The following is a 20566-nucleotide window of genomic DNA, read 5'->3' on the forward strand; positions in this document are numbered from 1 at the left end:
AGCAGGAGGAGGCAGAGCCTGGGCAGGAGGCAGGAGGCAGGAGGCAGGAGGCAGGGGAGAGGTGATGGCTTTCATTTCTGGAGTTCTCACTCTGCGCCAGGCACTTGGCTGACTGTTCTGTAAAGTATCTTGTTCATCTTTTTAAAAACCTCCACAACAGATAATATTATCCCCATTTCAGGATAAAAAAGCCAAGGTGTAACGAGGTTATATGGTTTAAGACCGTATAGCCAGTAAGTGGCGGAATCAGAATTGTGGTTCCAAGTCTGTCTGACTCTTTATTTCATGCTTTTGACCAGTGCTTCTCAATTGCAAAACCCAAGATTTACTGTATTTTGGTTTTGATTTTAGAGGAAAGAAATAAAAACGTTAGTAAAATATTTTAACCAAATATATTTCTATATATTTCTAGGTGGCTCAGCTCACAGTGCTGGACTGATAATATTTCTAGGCTGTGTTTGCTGCTCTGTCATACTTAACCAACTTAGAACTAGTTAATTCTAGGCTTTCCAGAATTGATTTTATTTCTTTCTGTGAATTACTGTTAAGGGAAACCCATTTTTAAAGACAGTTGGAACTGAAGATGGATTTCTTTTACAGATTTATGAAGGTTCCTTACAAAATGGAGACCTCTGTTCCATATTAGGCCTCTCAATCCCCAGTGGTAGCATTTAAATTAGAAGTATAGAAAAGGCTATTTTGAAGGTGAGAGTAAATTCCAACTCAGCACTAAAAACTAAAGGAAACAGAAACTAATTATTAAAATAATTATTTACGGTGCTCCCTTAGATCAGATATTTAGGTGAAATTCCTTTATACTGGTCCCATTAGAAGCCATGTAACTATATAGGATTTTGTTATAGATTTGGAAAGAAGAGTTTTTCTCTTGAATTTAGTTAGCTATCCTAAGATTAATTACCTATAGGGAATTAATCTTTTAAAACTTTTCTAGGGGATGCAATGAAGTAAAAACATTACTAATCGTAGAACTCAAATATACAGATATTTACATTTATACATTTCAAAAGACTTTTAAGGTGAAACCAGATGTCTAAGAATTTCTGTGTTTTTCATTAAGAGGTCTGTCTTACTGGTGTGCATGGAGACTCGGGGAAACTAAGGGGCATATTGAAGAAATGTAATGGGGTAAGGTGTTCATACTTATTGAACACAGAGTGAACACCTAGAGTAGAAGTTTTCAAGCACTACGCTTAGTTTATAGAGTATACTTAGATGTCAAATAATTGAGATGCTAGAGTATGTAACTTAAAAATAAACATTTAGGGATCAAGAACTATGCTAGATATTAGATAATCATTATATTTAATCCTCAATAACTCCAAAAAGGAGGTTTGATTAGCTCTATTTTATGAATTTGGAAACTGACGCTCACAGAGGTCAAGAGGCTTGCTTGAGATCATAAATCATGGTAGGAAGTATGAGAGTTAAGATTCCAACTTAGATCTCTTTGAATCCAAAGCCCATTCTCTTTTTATTACATCAAGTGGGCCTTTGATCAATTTCCTTATTCACTGCCAATTTCACTAGTTATTGGAAGAGCTGCTAGTATCTTGGAGGAAAAGAACAGAATTAAAAATAATTATATTAATAATTAGTACCCAACAGGAAAAAGTTATTTAGAAGAAAACTCAGTGTATTAATTATGGAATAATAAGTATTTCCACAGAAAGAAAATGCTAGTTTATCTTAAGCAAGTCCAGTGAGAACTGGAAAGTCTCACTGGGTGAACTTCACAAAACAAAAACTAGGAAAGTAATTTTTAAAATAAATTACAATTCAATTAGGACATATGAATGATCTTTAAATATGTAAGAGTAAAATATTTTAAAAATGGGCAGCTACATTTGTAAATGTCCGTTTCACAGCTCCATTTTTTAGGAGTTGTGGAGGCAAACTACAAAAAGTTCAAATGGAATGGACAAAATGACAAGGCAAGGCCCCTGGATTAACCAAAGCTGTCCAGTTCTGTGGGCCCCATATGCAGCACATACTCAGTTCATGTCCCCAGACTAAATTATATGGTAATTGAAAAGATGGCCATTTCACTAGTAACAAAAGAAATGCTAATGGAAACACAAAAGGTTAATTTTCACCTCTCAGGTCGGTAAACATGAAAAAGTCTGATAGGACCTGTTAACAGGGTGTGGGAGGCTGACGTCTCCTTGCACTTCTGGAGGGGCTTTGCATTGTACAATATTTTTAGAGGATGACTTCAGGAACACGTGCGAAAATAAATAATATTAACCTTTAGCAAATAACTCATCTTGAAAAATTAATCTTAAGGTGATAATAATGGATATTTGCAAACATGTAATACCTCCAAATTTATAACAACTTAACACCTACAAACTTACAGCTACTTAAATGTGTAATATCAGAGAAAAAATGATACATTCATCTGCAGGATATTGTACAGTTATTAATATATTTATAGGTATATAGAATATTTTCGAATAACTGGTAACTATACCACGACTTCGTTATATGTACGTTATTAAAGAATACACGTATTTCATAGTAGAATGCCTTTTCCTACCAAAAGAACACATATTTCTAAAAGCAGCCCTAATAACGATTGAAAAAATACATAAAATATTCAACAGAAATAAAATGCCAATTGAAGCTCCTTTTACTAGAGTTGAATAAGTGATACCCATCTGGGCAAAGAGTGTAAACATATATTACTATTTGGGAAATAATTTTATTGTTAAAGCTCTTTTTTGACTTTTTCTCTAGCAATGCCATTTCAAAAAGTAGATACATATGTTTGAAAAGAAACCTGTATATGTTCATGATATGCGTATTACTGTTAAAGAACTACCATGTTGACATTTTACTTTGTCTTTTCAGTGAATTTTAAAGTAAAAATGGCATCAGATACATTTTTACAGTATATTTTTTGACAAGTTAAACTTAAACTGATTCTCACTGATTCATTCTTTCAACAACATGCTGACACTCTCACCCTACTTCATCTATTAGAAGAAGCACTTACATTTATTTAAGTGAAATCCATTAATAAAGCATCTCTTCAGTTGGAAACTAAAGGCTTATTCATAATGCCTGGATGAAAACTTACCTTTTTGACTTCTTTACTTGATCTGAATGTCTGCTGAACAAAAGAATCACTTTCAATGGCTTCAATTTCTTTTACTCTTTTTACTTGTTCTACCAGGGTGGCTTGGTCTGAAAAGGAGGGTATAATGTCAGTGTATTTTGGCATATACGCTTGTTAACGACACTATATCTAAGCAATATTCTTTCTTTCTATGAAGTAATTTTATGACTTACAAAATTTAACTGGATGAAAGGAAAAGACATTATAGTTAAGCTATAATAGGAAACTTTTCTTTCTCCTATAAGATCCTCAAATGTAACATTCTACACACTAAAACTCTCACTTAAAACCTAAAAACATTGCTAAGAAGGCAGTGCTATAATGATCTAAGCTAATCTGGGCTAATCTGGTGGGAAAATTAAACAAAACAAAACAAAACAAAAAAAAAACCATTTTATTATGGAAATACACATAAAAGAATAAGGGCACAATGAATCCATCTCTACTCATCATCCAGCTTCTAATAATTAATCGATCCATCCTCACTTCAACTTTTGGGAGTAGACCTGGAGTATTTAAAAGTAAATCGCAGATATCATACCATGTAACCCCTAAATATTTTAGTAGGCATTTCAGATAGGGCTTAAGATAAAAACAAACAAACAAAATAACAACAGAACAGTAACATAATTACAATACCAGCTACACATCCAACAATATTATCAATAATTAATTCCTTAATATCATTTTATACCCTCCATGTTTAATTTTCCCTGTCCAAAAATAATGTCTTTTTACAATAGGTTTGATTGAAATAGAATCCAAACAAGGTTTATACATTACATTTGTTGTTAAGTGTTTTAAATTCTTTTCAATCACTTACAGCCCACACTGTCCTTCCTTTCATTGCCATTTGTTTATTGAAGAAACTAGATCGTTTATCCTTTAAAATTTTCCACATTCTTTAATTTGGTTGGTACTATCCTTTAAAATTGCTCCCATCTTTGGAGTTGGCTGATTTTATTCTCATGGTGTCATTTAATATGTTCCTCTATCCCTCATAGTTTCTGTAAACCAGTAGTTAGATCAGGAAGCTTGATAAGATTCAGTTTTGATTTCTTTTGATGAAGAATACATCATAGGTGGTACTGTGTGATTCCTATCACATCATATCAGGATGCACTTCTCCAACTTTCAGCAATGTTAATTAAGATTGAGCAGTGGGTCCGTGGTGATGTCAGCCTGATCTTCCTATTTTAAGGTTCTCTATCAACCTCTCACTTAAAGGTTTTAGCAGATATTAATGTTCGTTGCTTAGATCCATCATGTCATTTTTGGTTGCAAAATGGTGGTTTTCTAATTCCATTATTCTTCCTGTTTTTATTAGCTCCAATTTCTCTATAATGAAGAACTTTCCTCACTGACTATTTGGTGACTGTGAAATACAGTCTGCACAGAAAAAGGCAGAACAAATGTTTTAATTCTTTCCCTCTATCAATTCTGGTACAAAGATGACCATTATGAGTTAATAATATTTGTAAACTTAACATGTTTCAGTCCATGGTAGTCATTGTCATATTTTGATGCTCAAATTATTCTACCTTTGGGTAATGGAAGCCTCTTCAAGTTGGATCCTGCATCCTTTTGATATGAGCCCTAGAAGTTAAGGCATGACAAGATATTCCAGGCTCATCTAATACAGTTCGTGTCCCAGATCTAAAATTAGCCATTTCTCTAAAGAGCTTGGGTTACTTTTAGCGGGGAATAATATTTAGAAACAATAACCTGGGCAGTAGGGGTGGTCATTGTTACTGGTAGTAACTCAGTCTTTTCAGTGGGGATAGGAAACACAGGTATCTCTTGCTTTTCGAAAGTTCCCACTACGCCACTTCGCTTTTACAAAAGACCTAAATTACTATATGCTTTCAATAACTGAAAGAAATACGAAGAGGATTTTCAACTTTACGAAAAAAAGGCGAAAAGCGAAAATAGCTTTTCATTCAGTGCTTGTCTTGCAGCGAGCCATTATAGAGGCAGCACACACCGGGTGGCCAGTGACACTGCTTTCATTGTATGTCGATGTCATGTTAAGTTTTATGTGTTATTTGGTATGATTTGGTAGGGTATTTTTTAGGTCTGGGTATGCTCAAAAATTTTTTCATAAAAATTAATGGCAACTGCCTCTCTGCTTTACACCATTTTGGCCTACAACAGGTTTCATAGGAATGCTCTACTTTTGGGTATGGGGGAAACCTGGACATAGTTTTAGGAGAGAAAAAATAACACGAGTTCATGCTGATAGTACCAACCAAATTAAAAATTCAGGGCTTTTAGTTTTTAGGAATTTTAGTTTTTGATTTTATATTTGTATATCTTTTAACTCTAAAATCAAAGAACTCAATGATAATGATCAAAAGTACTTGTTTTTCTTAATATGTGAGCGGAATATTATTAGTTGCAAAATAAGACAAAATAATAAGAACAAGATGAATTAATGCAAGTTTAAAATTTCTTTGTTTCTTTTGATCTTAGAATTTATTCCATTGATGAACTGTCAAAACACTATGCTCTGAAGTCACTTGAAATAATTCTCCTTTTGATTATGCTATCAACTTGATATACAGTTAGGTTAATTTGTTTCAGTTCATTTTTTATTTTTAGGTCTTACTTTGTGTTTTGTCTTTGTGATTAATATTTGTTTTTTAATTGTATAAAACACTTATAAGGTTCTAAAGCAAAAACTTAAAGCATTCAGAGAAGTGTAGGTTTCCTTTCAATTCCCATTCCCCTAGTTCTACCCCCAAGCCATAGGTAATCATTTTTATTAGGTTTTGGTTTTTATCCTTCCATTGTTCATTTCTGAAAATATAAGTATACATATTCTCTTCTTTCTTACACAAAATAGCACACTACACATTCCTATGTGTATTATTACCTGTTTACTTAACAATATGTCTTCATTATCACTCCATAACAGTATAGAGACGTCCTCATTCTATTTTACAGCTGTATAGTAATCTATTTCATGGCTTTATGGTAGTTTTTACTACCAATGCCCTATTGATGGCATTTGAGTTGTTGCCAGTCTTTTGCTTTTACAATTAGTGCTTTCTTTAACAGCCATGTGCATGTGTCATTTCATTTCTTTTTTTTTTTTTCCACATGCTAGCTGCACAGGAAAAATTGCAACATTATGGTTAATACCTCTGCTGTTTAAACTCTTGCTCCAAGCTAATAATACATAGCTGAATTAGGAGCAACTGTATACTCAGCTAAGGCATCTAAAAATGTTTAACAAATTCTATGGAACACAGTTTGGAGGTTCTTCAAAGATTAAAAATAGAACTACCTATGACCCAGCAATTCCACTTCTGGATATTTATCTGAAGAAATCCAAAACACTAATTTGAAAAAATATATACACCCCTATGTACGCTGCAGTGGTATTTATAATAGCCAAGGCTTGAAAGCAACCTAAGTGCCTTAATAGATGACTGGATAAAGAAGATGTGATACACATATACAATGAAATCTTAGTCAGCCATAAAAAAATCTTAATATTTGCAACAACATGGATGGACCTAGAGGGTATTACACTAAGTGAAATAAGTAAAACAGAGAAAGACAAATACCATATGATTTCACTCATATGTGAAATAAAGAAAATAAATAGATAAACAAAACAGAAACAGACTCATAGATACAGAGAACAAACTGATGATTGCCAGATGGGTGGGTGGGGTGGGTTAGGAGAGGTGGGTAAAAAGGGTAAAGGGATTAAGAATTACAAATTGGTAGTTACAAAAGAGTCACGGGGATGTGAAGTGCAGCATAGGGAATATGGTCAATATTGTAATAACTATGCATAGTGCCAGGTGGTAGTAGACTAATTGGGGGATCACTTCATAAATTATATAAATGTCTAACCACTATGTTGTACACCTGAAACTAATATAAAATAATATTGAATGTCAATTCTAATGGAAAAATAAAGATTAAAAAATAATAAAAATGTTAGGATTTTAGACTTTATGGATTATAGCTGGATTTATTTAGAGAGTATGAAAATAAGTTTAGTTTCATAAGTTCAATAAAAATTTAACATTTTATGAAAAATTTTGTCTCAACTTTTGGCCAATCACATGTCATACTTATACAGTCTTATGCAAATTCCGGTTTATTTAAGGGAAAGATAGTGCTTTTGAAGATGTGTCCCTGACAGCTGTAGCCAGGCTTTTCTCATGTGAGAAATCATGCATGGAATGTCTGGAAGTAACAGCTGCCAGAGCCAATGCTCCCATCTTTGGAAGAATGTATTTTTGTACATAGAACCAAGCTCTGTTAGCGTGTCATGGAAGAGCAAACAGTTCTACATGCTTTAGAATAAAAGCTCCCGTGTATTTTAATTATGCAATGTACTAATTGAACATGTGAAGTGAGAGAAGATTCTTTGCCCAGCTAATTTATTAATATTAACACATCCCATACCAGTGGACATTTTTATTAGTTACATGTATAATAGTGTTAATATAGCAGAGAAAAATTATAATAGATACCATTCTACATGACCCAACTTTAATGTGTCAATATGAAAACATATTTGTTTGTATAGCTCTTAATTAGCTATTTCACAATCATTAATTCTCAGGCAAAAAAAAAATATTTATGACTTCAGGATGATGTCTCACATGTACCAACTGTTTGACCCTTTGAATTTTTTCTTTAACATATTCCCTCATTTGGATTTACAAAGCATATCATTAGTTTTAAATGCCAGAGGTGAACTCACAAACAGTACTAAGTCTAAAGCTTGTAGTGTTTGTAGCTTTAAATATGGACATAAAACCAGTCAGCATGTTGTAACAAAATAGCACTGGAGAACTTATAAAGGAAGGAAGGAGAAAGATTAGAGAAAAACAAAACGTTATCTTTTTTTTTTTTTGAAAGCTCATCCAGGACTAACAAAGTGATAAGGTAGATAGGGGAAGGCCAGTCTGCCAGACTTACGACATGAAAATAAACCAGCATAGCTTTTACCTTTCAACGTGGGAACCATTTTACTGGTGGTATTTAAATTAAAATTTGAAAGATTCATGGGAGATTTACATTTTCAGTCATATAATAGCTCAGCTCCATGCTGTTTGAAAACAACAGGCATAAAAAAATGTTTAAACTGCTTCATACTCAAAATTCTAATATAAATGTCCAAAAATGTATGTCTTGAGTATAATCCTGTCATTCTGAGAAGCAGAATAAAACACATCAATAATATTCAGTAAATTGTTTTAAATTCAGGTTAAGCTGTACCCGTCAATTTGTCATTTAAAAATCATGTACCAATTTTAAGACTAGGAAAAATGTGAATTAAAACAAGTTATTGTTTATGTATTTGGCATGAATGCCTAGCCTACAGAGTATCTTGTATTTATTAGCCATGAGGTAAAAATAAAGAAAAGTGACAAAGTTACTGGAAGAATCAAAATTATGGGATGATTTTCAATATTAACATGGCAAACACGAAGGAAATATATCTATGAGCACCCGATGCTTTTTGGTAAACATACTACTGGCAAATAAAATGACTTCCATAGGTTCTTTGTGAGATGTCAGTAGAAGGGAGACATATTTCATAGAAGTAAAACAAAAAATAATGGAGTCAGAAAGCAAAGTCACAACGGACTTACAAAATCAATATTAACTCATTACATAGGAATCATTTTGTTCCTTTTGTAATGAAAAATTAAAATCAAATATTTTATGAATTACTATTGATGTTATATTACAAAAATTAGGGTCACCTGCTACTTCAAGTAATATTTGACAATCAGTTTCCCATGATTTACACAACATTTACAGAATGGTACACAAATTTAAGATTAGTAAGTGAAGATGACAAGGTCCAATATAAATCTTGTATTTGAAAAGACAAAATTTTAATCTGTACACTATTTGTAGATTATAAACATAAACTGATCTCTACACTGGCAGCAATGCGAGGCTGAGAACAGCAGATGGCACTATTGCCCAAGACGTAATCATGGAATAAAAGACATGAGTTTAAGGGAAGGTATCTTACACATGAAAATCTCATCTTCGACTGACTCCTTTGAATATTAATATTTTATAAATTTATTCCAAGTTTAAATGCATTTTATGTTACAAAGAGTTTGGGTTGGTTGGCCTCACAGTTATTGAGTTACTTATGCTACTCTTCCAAGAAAAAAAATATTATTTATATACTAATAGTACCACTATAAATATGTGAATAATACAAAAAGATATTTTATTTTCAGTGTAAATTGACTCAAATTTTAGTCAAGAATGAAAATATCCATGAAATTAATTTTTATAGTACAATATAGATACCGAAAACAAAACACTCAGATACTGAAATGTAAGTAAGGCATTTTCATGTGCTTTACAAGAATGAAAAAAAGCAACAGAGCAAACTGGCTATTAAACAAACAAACAAACAAGGCTATTCAAGAAAACCTGTTAACAAATAAAACATCCAAAAATTTTACTTGAAATTCTAGTTATTAAAACAATTTCTTCTGAACACAAATTTTAACCAAACACAGTTACTGTTTTCCCTTTCAAAACAAAGCACACAAAGCACACATTAAAAATCTATCTAACTCTAACATTTTAAGGTTGTTTATAAGTCCCATATCCCTGGGCATAAATTTCTTGAACTGATATCCACAAACAATTTGAAAGACAGGAAAACTTCTTAAGTAGAACGTAGCTTGTTGTTTATTAGTCTTCTGGAAGCTGATGGTATAGTACCAAGTTACATATGTCAATAAGACTCCTGAAGTATCTCTGATAACAACCCCCTTGGATGGGCTCCAAGATAGACTTGTCTTATATTAAACTGCTTTCCATATCAAATTAAGTTACAGGAATAACTTTAATGTGACTGTACCAGTGAAGAATTTCTGATAAACATTTTAATAAGTGCAAGTACCCTGGGTATCAGGCCAGGCTTTATTAAAAACAAAATCCACACTGAAAACCTCATTTAACTCCTCTCACCTAGAATACTCTCAGCTTTTCTGAATCCTCCCCGTAATTTAAGGCTACATCTAATGTCCACCTTTTGGAGATGTCTTCCCTTGCCACCTGTGAGAAAAGGGGTCTCTTCCATAATTTGTTTGGCTCTTACCATATGTTGCCTTGCACTGATATCTCTTCATGAGTGAAAGTTTCAATTACTCAGTTAAAGGAGACATACATTTTTCTATCAATTCCGGGACTTATTGTATTACACTCTATTATTTAGTAAGCAGTCAATAAACATTTGTTGAAAAACTAAAAATTAGAAGACACTCAAGGAACCATTTAAAAAATAAAACTTCATGGGTGGTATGTGTCAAATTATCACAAGTTTTTATAACTTAAACAATTTAATGTCTTTAAATGATTGGTTTTAACAGCTTTGGGTTCATACAATCTGGGTTAAACCCTGTCTGCCACTTACTAGCTGTGTGACCTTGGACAAGTGATCCAAGTTTTCTCCTCTGTGGCAAAAGGATAACAGCTTAAACATCATAGGATGGTTGAGAGGTTGACTCTCTCCCTCCCTCCCTCCCTTCCTCTCTCTCTCCTTTCAAATATTTGAGCACATTCAATGTACCAAGCATTGTTCCACATATTAGGGTTTAGAAACAAATAAGTTTCTCCTCTCGTGGAGCTTATGTTTTAATGAAAGAGAAAGATAATAAACATGTAAATAAACAACATAATGTCAAGGAAAACAGATCGGGGCAGAGGGCTAGAAAGGAGAAAGGGGGCTATTTCAGATGGGGTCACCAGGGAAGAACTCTACAGCAAAGAATCACATGAAGGAGCAGTCTATGAAAATCTGGGAGACGGTGCCTGTTCTCAGTATAGGGCTAAGGAAGCATTTAAAGCGCTTGATAAATGATGGCTTTTACTAGTGATAGTAGTAGTAAATTTAGTAATATTACTAAAGACATGAAAGTGGGCTAAAAAGTTTGTACATAAATCTCTCAATTTCCGACCATACCATTTCAAACTAGCAACCTTTTTAGAGTTAAAAGTTAAAGCTGGGTAGTAACCAGTTTTAGCTCACACCTCTTATGCCATCATCTGTGATGGGGTAGCATTGTGGGCAAGGTCAAAAGAGGGGACAGGTCTCTGTGCACATTGATGAGAAGGCACAAAGGCCCGGATGAATTTTATCACCCACAAAGACACCACGATGCATTGAATGCTGCGGACTGAGTGGGGAAGGGGCACTGTGCTGACACATGGCTTCCCAGGCTCCAGAGACTTAAGAGATGGGAGGTCCTGTCACTTCCTAATGGATGTCTAGTAACGCAAACTCCCCAAAATGGTAGTTGTGTGGTAGAAATCACGTTATAAAGGAAACATGGTTTTAGTTTAGTGTCCAAAGTGTACAGACGCTTTGTTTTGATCATCAATATTTGGAATGCCTTTCTGGTGAGGAAGGTCACAGAGGCCAATTTTTCATTTAAATGGATGTTAAAGAGGCTAAATGAGCTATTCTGGTAGCAGAAGTAGTAACTGCAGCAGTTACAAAAGTTTACATTTATGGCACTCTGCTATGCTAAACGCTTCACATAGATTACCTCATTTAACCATTATTACCTGTGAGAGATAGTACTATTATTATTCTCATTGTACAGATGAGAAACTGAGGCCAAGTAACTTGGCCAAGGTCACATAGCTGGTTAACCAAAGAAATGGGATCCAATCCTTGAATTGTGATCCAGTCGTTATTTCCTGGTCAAACAAATCCTTTACCCATACCTGCCAAACAAATTATTTTTTTTCTCCTTCTCATCCATTTGTTAGAAATAATAAATGTTTTTGGTATTACTTTTATTCTATATTTTAGTGCTTATTCATTCAGTAAAATATAATGTAGCTTTATTTGTAGAGGAGATGCCATATATTATCTTGGGTTTTCTGGCATTATCTTGGTTGGGTCTTCTGGCATTATCTTGAGCTAGATTACAGATGTGTTTTCAGAATCTTTCACATATGAAAAAGATTTATATATGTCACATTCCAGAAACCTCTATTAATGAATAAGAAAAATAAAAGCTTTTAGAAAGCCTAGCATTCTTTCATTTAAGCCTGAAAACAACCTGAGTAGTAAATTACCACTTTAGAGCCGTTCTTTATCTATTGTGTAAAATTGTTGTTACAAAAATCTATAATGGTTTCTGTGAATTTGGCTAAACCAATAACCACTATGTATGTGGTCCAACTCCAGAGACTATTGCCTTATGCTTGTTTCAAATGTAATAAACATGGGTAGTCAAATCCACTTTAATAGAGTGGTAAGAAACAATCATTCCAACAAAGCTAAAGCTACTGGAGGTTTTCTTATTTTAGTGGCATAGAAGAAAGAAATATAATTTGAGGTATACCAGATTAACAGGGCAGAATACAGACTCTGAAGTTGCTGTCTGCTGTCCATTTTAATTCTAGGATTCTTATTGACTCTAATTAAAATTCTGTAGATGGAAGAGTTGTATGTTTCTAAGGAACTTGCAGTGAATGCTGTCTGCCAGCCATCTACAAACACCCCATAACCACACACAACTCGCCTGTCAGGAGAGCTAATGCAGACATCGCAGGGCACACCACATTTGTCACTGTGGCTAATATCAGAGATACACAGCTCTTTTTTCTTAGCACACAAAAGCAAGATATGTAATTCAATGCTCAATTTACCCTTGTCTCGCAGGAGATTTTTCCCCGCTAATTGATAGAAATTAAGCCATTAATCAAGCCACTAGCCATCATTCAAACCAGAGAAGATGAATACAAACTTTCATCATAACCACCTTCCCCATTTTAGTGTTCATTAGCATTAATTTTTAATGCAATTATGCTATTCTTTTACGCTGAGCTCATAAATTACTGCTCTTTTGTTGCTGGCTGGCCTTGTAAAATCCAAACTAATGCTTTGTGCTCTGATCTTAAAGGCAATTACTAGGTTCTTCTATCTTTTATATCTTTGCATCCCCAATAACCTTTATATATAACGAACACCCATGACTATGCCTGTTTGTTATTTTAATGCCTCTGTATAAATTTCTGTGAACATATAATGTAGTAAAATGTATGTACAAAATACACACATACACACACCATGTACATTATAAAATATAGATGCTAATATTAAAATAAGATCTCACAAATTCATATTGTAGTTTAGGTCCAAATATAAAGACTTCATTATGGTTTCTTATGATTAAAATGTAGTGCATTATCGTATTAAAATTATAATTTTTATAACAAATTAAGAGAGAAAATAGGAATAGTGGCTGGCTATTATAAACATATAGAAGGGTCAAACTACTAAAAAGAGAAAGAATAACTATGAAATATCAAAACCCTTAGTTCTTTACCTAGGGTTACTGTTTTATGTTTAAATCCTTACTTTAAAAAATAAATGTTTTGAAACTTGAGAATTGATGAGATGAAAATGAAGCGTACTGGAATATCAAAAGAACAATTTATCCAAGAGTGTGTTTTTATAAGCACATATAATAACTTCATAGTCTTATATTTTGCAAAGTGGATGCATCAGTTTATTGAAGGATGGTAGTAAAATGAAAAGAGAATTCCACAAACAAGTACTGAACCAAGGGGCAAAATATCCACTCAGTCCCCCATCCCAGAGAAGGTGGAAAAGGTGGACTCTTCTTGCAGTCCCCCAAAAGCATTGGTTATGCTCATTCCTAGGTTCAGAGGAGATTAAAAAAAACCCTCCACAACTCTCTTCTTATATATCACCCCAGTAAGACTTTTGACTTTATTTGCATGTTGCTATGTCTGCCCACTAGCTCAAGAAAGGGTGCATATGTGGCATTAAGATTAGTGAAACAAAGCTTAATGGGAAAATGTCAGTAGCAGTGATGTTTGTGCCATCCCAGTCACCTTTTGGAGTTGCACAGCTGCGGTCCACCCCTAACATTATAGGATAGGGGTAGGGATTAGAGAGTATATCCAGAAATCTTCTACCGAAAAAACGTTTTTGAACCATTATCTTCTTAAGACAAAGATGGTGATGATCAGCTCGACTTCATCTTATGTTTCTTCTCATGGCTAGTTTTTATTAGATTTCATCTTTAATAGGATGTTATACATGGATTAGAAGTAGTGAGGCTTAATTCTACAAGGACTTGAATCTCTGAACCAGGGGACTTGTTATGTCAGGGTAAGTGGACAGCCTAAGATCCAGACTTTTGTGATCTTTCCTTTCTGATGTCAGAAGCAAATAGGCAACTAACCTTTCTATTTGAACATTAATGTTGTCAGTATATATAAAATTGTGAGTTCTAATACCTCTTCTTATAAGCATTATGTGTTTGGGCTCATAAGCTTGTAGAAAATAGTCCATGGCTCCACATGCCTTTATTTCCCTGAACATATTGACAAAATGTTGGGGTTTAGAAACAAGAACTGACATTAATTCACCAAACATGTAGTTAGTACTTATATATGCCAGGTGCTAGAGATTTCTGGTTAAAAATTACTTCCTTTTTGCTCTCACAGAATCCATGTGCAAAATGGAATTTTGATCTAGAATGTTTACTTGCAAGTAGTTATGAGCTGGTAACTACGGGGATTTGTTATGTTTACAAAGTGCCTTTGCATTTGTTATTTTACTTGATCCTGAAACAGAGATAATTCTTGGTAATAAATCATACTCTCTTTTTGCGAGTATCGGATATTTGAGAGTATCAGATATTTGATACTCTCATAATTTAAGAGATACCATAAGAAGGAGAACTGGGATCTGAAACCAAGTCTTTGTACTTCAAATTCTGCACAATTCCTATTCACCAGGTGGTTCCTTAGCCTTAGAATCTCTGATAACCTTACATGATGAATAGTTACGATTGTTTATGCTTATTGTAAATGCTTATCAAATTTATACAATATTGATCTCTTAAACAAAGATAGGGTAGGGAGAATAGTAGTGGATGGTAGAAGATACTAATTTCTCTTTCTTAAAAGCAGAGTATAAGGTTTGAAGAAACCACTAAATACTTCCAATTGCAATTTTAAAAGTTAGCTTTTTTAGGTATAATTCAGGTATAAAAACTACAGTCACTTAAAGCATACAATTCAATGAGTTTTGACCTATGTATATACCTGTGTAACCAATATCACAATCCAGATATAGAATATTTCTAACATCACCAAAAATTTCTTTGTGTCTCTTTGTGGTCAATTTCTGTCTGTACCTTGACTCCAAACAATTAGATCTGCTTTCTGCCAGTATGTATTAGTTTGCATTTTCTAGAATTTCATATAAATGGTATAGTCTTTCATGTCTGATATCACTCAGCATATTTTTGTGATAGCTCAGTGCTGTTGGATGTATCTGTTGTTCTTTGTATTACTAGTAGAATCCTATTATATGAATATGCACATTTTGTTTATCCATTGACATGTTGATGGACATTTGGGTTGTTTTCAGTTTCTGGCTTTTCAGAATAAAGTTGTTATAATATTTATGTACAAGTTTCTGTGTGGACCTATGTTTTCACTTCTTTTGGGTAAATATGTAATATTGGAATGACTGAGTTATGGTAGGTTTGCATTTCTCTGATTATTAATATTATTGAGCATTTGTTAGTACACTATTGGCCATTCACTTCTTTTTAAGAGTATGTGTTTAACTATTTTGTTCATTATTTAATTAGGATATCTTCTTATTATTGAATTATAAGAGTTCTTCATATATACTGAATATACATCCTTTAACAATATGCATTGCTAATATTTTCTCCCATTCTGTGACTTGCCTTTTTGTTCTTAATGGTGTCTATCAAAAAACAGTAACTTTAAATTCATAAAGTCTAATTTATCATTTTAAAAAATGATTTGTGCTTTTTGGGTCTATTAAAGAAATAGTTCCCTGTCTCAAGGCTGCAAATATTTTCTCCCACATTTCCTTCTAGGTGTTTTACAGTTTAGCCTTTACATTTAGGTCTACAGTACATTTCAAGCTAATTCTTATGTATTATATAAGATAAAGTCAGTGTTTATTAATTTTTTCCATTAAGAATAGCCAGTTTTCTTCAGCACCATTTATTGAAAGGATTTTCCTCTACCCATTGAATGGCTCTGGTAGTTTTGTTGAAAATTAATTGGCCATATATATGAGGGTTGATTTCTGATCTCTCTAGTCCATTTTGTTTATCTATATGTCTAGCCTTTCAGTAATCCACAGTCTTGATTACAGTAGTTTTATAGTAAGTCTTGACATCATGGAGTATAAATCATCTGACTTTGTTCTTTTTAAAAGTTGCTTTGAATTATTCTATATTATTTGCATTTTATATAAAATTGATTCTTAGTAGAAACTTTGCTTCTAACACTTTCTATTGCATTTTAGCATTAGATTGTAAAGTATAATAGATAGTGAAATTCAATTTCAGGAATAAGTTGAAATACAAATGATTAATAAAATTAGACACTCTCCAAATATTAGTTTGTTAGGTACAACACTTAAAACAAGAAAAGATTGATAATTAATTAAATTAACTTTAAAAATAGTTTTGGGAACTGATCAAGTTGTAAAAATGTTATTTATCACAAATATATACTGCTTCATAAATTTTGTTTTTTCTGGTTTTAGAGTCTAAAGTTGAGCCACATTTATGTTACTTTATAAAGCAGTTGCCACATAAGATAATAATGATTTAAATGACTAAAAAAATGTTGGTGGCAAGTTTTTGTTTTGTTTTGGTTAATGAATGTAGTTTAGAAAATATAATCAGGTATAACTGATGCAAGAAAAACCAGAAGGGAGAATAAAGGATGACAGACTAATAGAAGAAGCAATTTTTCGGGGACTGTAAAGAACCAAGAGTGAGTGCATATGTTTAAGAGTCTGAACTACTGGGAGAAATTCTAACTGCCCAGCGAACAGAACTGAGGTACGTAGACCCGAAGCCAAATGGATGAATAATCTCTACTCTTCGCTATCATTTAAGAACCAACATACACACACATCCTAAACTGAACTCTGAAGTTTGTAATTATAATTTCCTCTCTGTTTGGTCCATCATTTTGCTAATACTTTGTCTTCATTACAGTTTTTCCCTTCAAAGAAATGCAAATAAGATTCTTGGCTTTTAATCAAGAAAAGCCCTAAATGCCACATTACCTATATTATTAAAGTACAGTGGACTACGCGTGTTTCTGTATGTTAAAATAGTTGATCGAGCGGCACCAAGAAATATATATATATATGATTCTTTGTTTAGTTTATTGCTGCTAAGTTTTCACAGGACTGAAATCTCCTCGACAATGATGAAAATTATATAATAGAGCTATGAATTATATGCATAGCTGTATAATTCTTTCAATTAAAATATTCTGGTGAGATTTGATACTTTAAATTCTATTTGAAGAAAAAGAGGGTAGCAAACATTTACGTTGGAAATCTCATACCAATAATGATCATACCTCTTATAAAAATGAAGAAAAGTTTCCATATTTTAACCTGTTTCCAACATATTTTGATGTTAATAAAGCAAATCATATCTAATTCTCACATTCACCATATTAAACTGAGACATATGTAGAAACTTTCCAGTATGATGAGGAGTAGAATATAAACAAAGAAATAAAAGAATTAACAAATGGGAAATGAGATACATATTTTAAGCCTATTCCTCTGTGAGGGAAATCAGCTATATGAACAAAGTAATATTAACCATTTAGCTTCATAACTAACTATATATTATCTTAAGCAAGTCTTCCCATTAAATTCCTATCTCCTTTTCTGAGTTAAGACATGATATCTACTAAAGTGCAAATATCTCTTGATGGAGGAAGCACTTAGCAAAGATGAGTTTATTGTTCCATAGAAGAGAACGGGGCCCTGTAGGACTGATACATTTAGAGAAAGGAAAAACCCAAGAGATAAGGAACTGATGATGGAAAGAATGGAATCGTGTGGGAGCTAAACTTGGAGAATAAGGCAGGACAAAGGGTTCTAAAGATGTGAGTGAAAGGGGCAGAACAAAAAAAGGAAAGTGGGATGGTGGCAGAAAATGTACAATGCTTTTGTGCTTCACATGCAGATCTGCCAGCGATGACCCAGTGTGGGATGATAGTGGTTCTAGGGCATGATCTCTAACCAAAGGAACATAATTTCTGAGCAATCTATTCTTCATAGTTTATTTCTTATGGTTCCACTTCAACTACCAGTATGTGATTGGTGTTCTAAAGATCTGTCAGAGATCTTTGAGAATGGGGAGATGGCAGTGCTAGTGGCAATCATTTCATAGTATTTCAAAATCTGAGCAGAAAAATCTATAATGAGTCCATACAAGTGGAGACATTTATAAACCTCTTAAGGTATATTAGCCAGTCTGTAGCATCTGTAACTGAAATAACCAGGAAATATTAGTTATGTCGGATATAAGTGAACTTTAACTAAAAAATGTAAAAAAAACATACAAATAAAATTATAATCCATGAACATGAAGATTAATTTAAAATATAAAAGTTATGTATATACACATACACATACATATATAAACACTTCCAGGCCTACTTAAACTCGTTTAAGAAACCCAAACTAATACCATATAACAATATTAGCACTAAAAATAAACCTCTGAAAATGAAACCTCTGCAAATCCACAATTAATTTTAAACATTTCAAGAAGAGTTTTTACAGGCTGACTCAGGGCTTGATCCTGGCAGCCAGATGGACATAGGAGGTCAATAACTCAGAAGCAGTGAGACAGTGATTAGTCAGACAGTAAAACAAGTCCCTGGAAGCAATTACTGTCCAACATGTCAGAAAAGCCATTTGACCAAGATAGTCTAAAAATGGATTTAAATGATAAGTTTCAATGTCTCCACGCTGCCTCCTTTCTAAAAATCTTGTTTAGTAAATTCATAAAGCCAGTTACTACATCAAACAATAATTACTCATTACAAAAAGTCTTTGTTCAAAAGTGACGGTTGAAGGAAGATTCTTCTAAACAAGACAAGTTTACTTGTTCCTTCATATGGTGATTGTGAAGGAGATACTTTGCAAAGCTGTGAGCTCTAAGAGAATGTGATCTGGTTCAAGAGGTTATCAACCATCCTGAAATTTCTTCCATAAAATAACAATGGGCCAAACCAGTGTGAATTAGGGAACCAAACATGTGTGACAGTCTAACAAAAATAGTGTCTAGATCATACTAAGCATTCACAAAAGAATCTAGTAGGTATTTACTGAGTGATGAGCTGAACATAGCCTACTGTTGCTAAAGAATGGGGCATGACTTTATTGAGGAGGGAAGATCCTTGAAGATTCTCTCTCTTTTTTAATTTGGCAAAATGGCAGATACTTGTCATTGCTCTCAAGAATTTAAAAGTACGTAAAAGCTACCTTTTATTGTCCTTGAAATTACAAAATGGTGACATTTATAGGAGCTTCTAGAATTGTACCTCTATTTCTTCTCCAACCCATCATTCAATGTGACCACTTCCTCATTTCCTCTGGCTTCCATGACACCACACACTCTCGGTTTTCTTTCTCGTCACTGGTCACAATTCTTCATTTGCCTATATTGGTCCTCTAAATGTTAGGGTATCCCAATGCTCAGTCTATCTCTTCTCTATTTTTAAACTCTCTCTAGGTGACCCATTGCTGTAAATACCATCTATATGCTGATGACCCTCAAATCTTTAGGTCTAGTTTTTGACATCCTTATCTAACTTCAGACCTTGATTTTTCTCTCATACCTGCTAAATTTAAATGATCACTTCTCAGTACCTTTCTATCACATTTTAAATAAAATTCAAACTCCATACTCTTATTCAAAACTCTACATAATTTGGCTCCTGTTAAAATCTTCAACCAAATTTCTAACCCTTTCCCTAGCCCCACTGGCCTTCTTTGTGGTTCTTAAACATTCTTCACTTGTTTCCCCTTTAGGATCTTTACAGACGCTGTTCTCTCCACATAGAATGCTCTTTGCATGGCAAGTTCTATTCCTATTGTTCACAATTAGTTTAAATGCCAGCTCTTCATCAAGGCTTTCCAGAGAACTCAGTCTAAGGTAGCCACTGGCCTCTCTCTAGCACACCAAGAGAGAATAACCAGTTAATAAGAGGCTACTATAGGAGTCTAGGCAAGAGATGATGACTACCAGACCAGGGGGAGCACAGAAGATGGAGATATATTTTAGATGAAGAAAACAAGAAGAATTTTGTTGATAGTGAGGGAAAGAAAAATTGAGCTGATTTTCAGGTTTATGGATCAAATAACTGGATAAAAGGAGAGTATCAGTTGTTAAGATGAAGATTTGGGGGTGGAATTAAGAGTTTAGTTTTAAAGATGACTTTGAGATGCTTGTATGTTAAGATATTTGGAAATAATAAGCACACACAAGGAATTTACTCCAATGGAAAATGATAAATTCACCTCATAAGAAAAATTAGAGTGAAAAAAAAAAA

At 33.4% G+C, this 20566-nt stretch overlaps 1 protein-coding gene across 1 annotated transcript in view; it reads right to left on the reverse strand.

Moving 5' to 3' along the window:
• Positions 1-20566, reverse strand: part of RSRC1 (arginine and serine rich coiled-coil 1) — a 369031-nt gene that overhangs the window by 5080 nt on the left and 343385 nt on the right. The window contains exon 7 of the mRNA XM_025044223.1: positions 3101-3207. Within this exon, the coding sequence (XP_024899991.1) occupies positions 3101-3207 (107 nt within the window). The remainder of the gene's footprint in view (positions 1-3100; positions 3208-20566) is intronic.

This window comes from Pteropus alecto, unplaced genomic scaffold (assembly GCF_000325575.1).
Source record: "Pteropus alecto unplaced genomic scaffold, ASM32557v1 scaffold81, whole genome shotgun sequence".
Taxonomy (NCBI): Eukaryota; Metazoa; Chordata; class Mammalia; order Chiroptera; family Pteropodidae; genus Pteropus; species Pteropus alecto.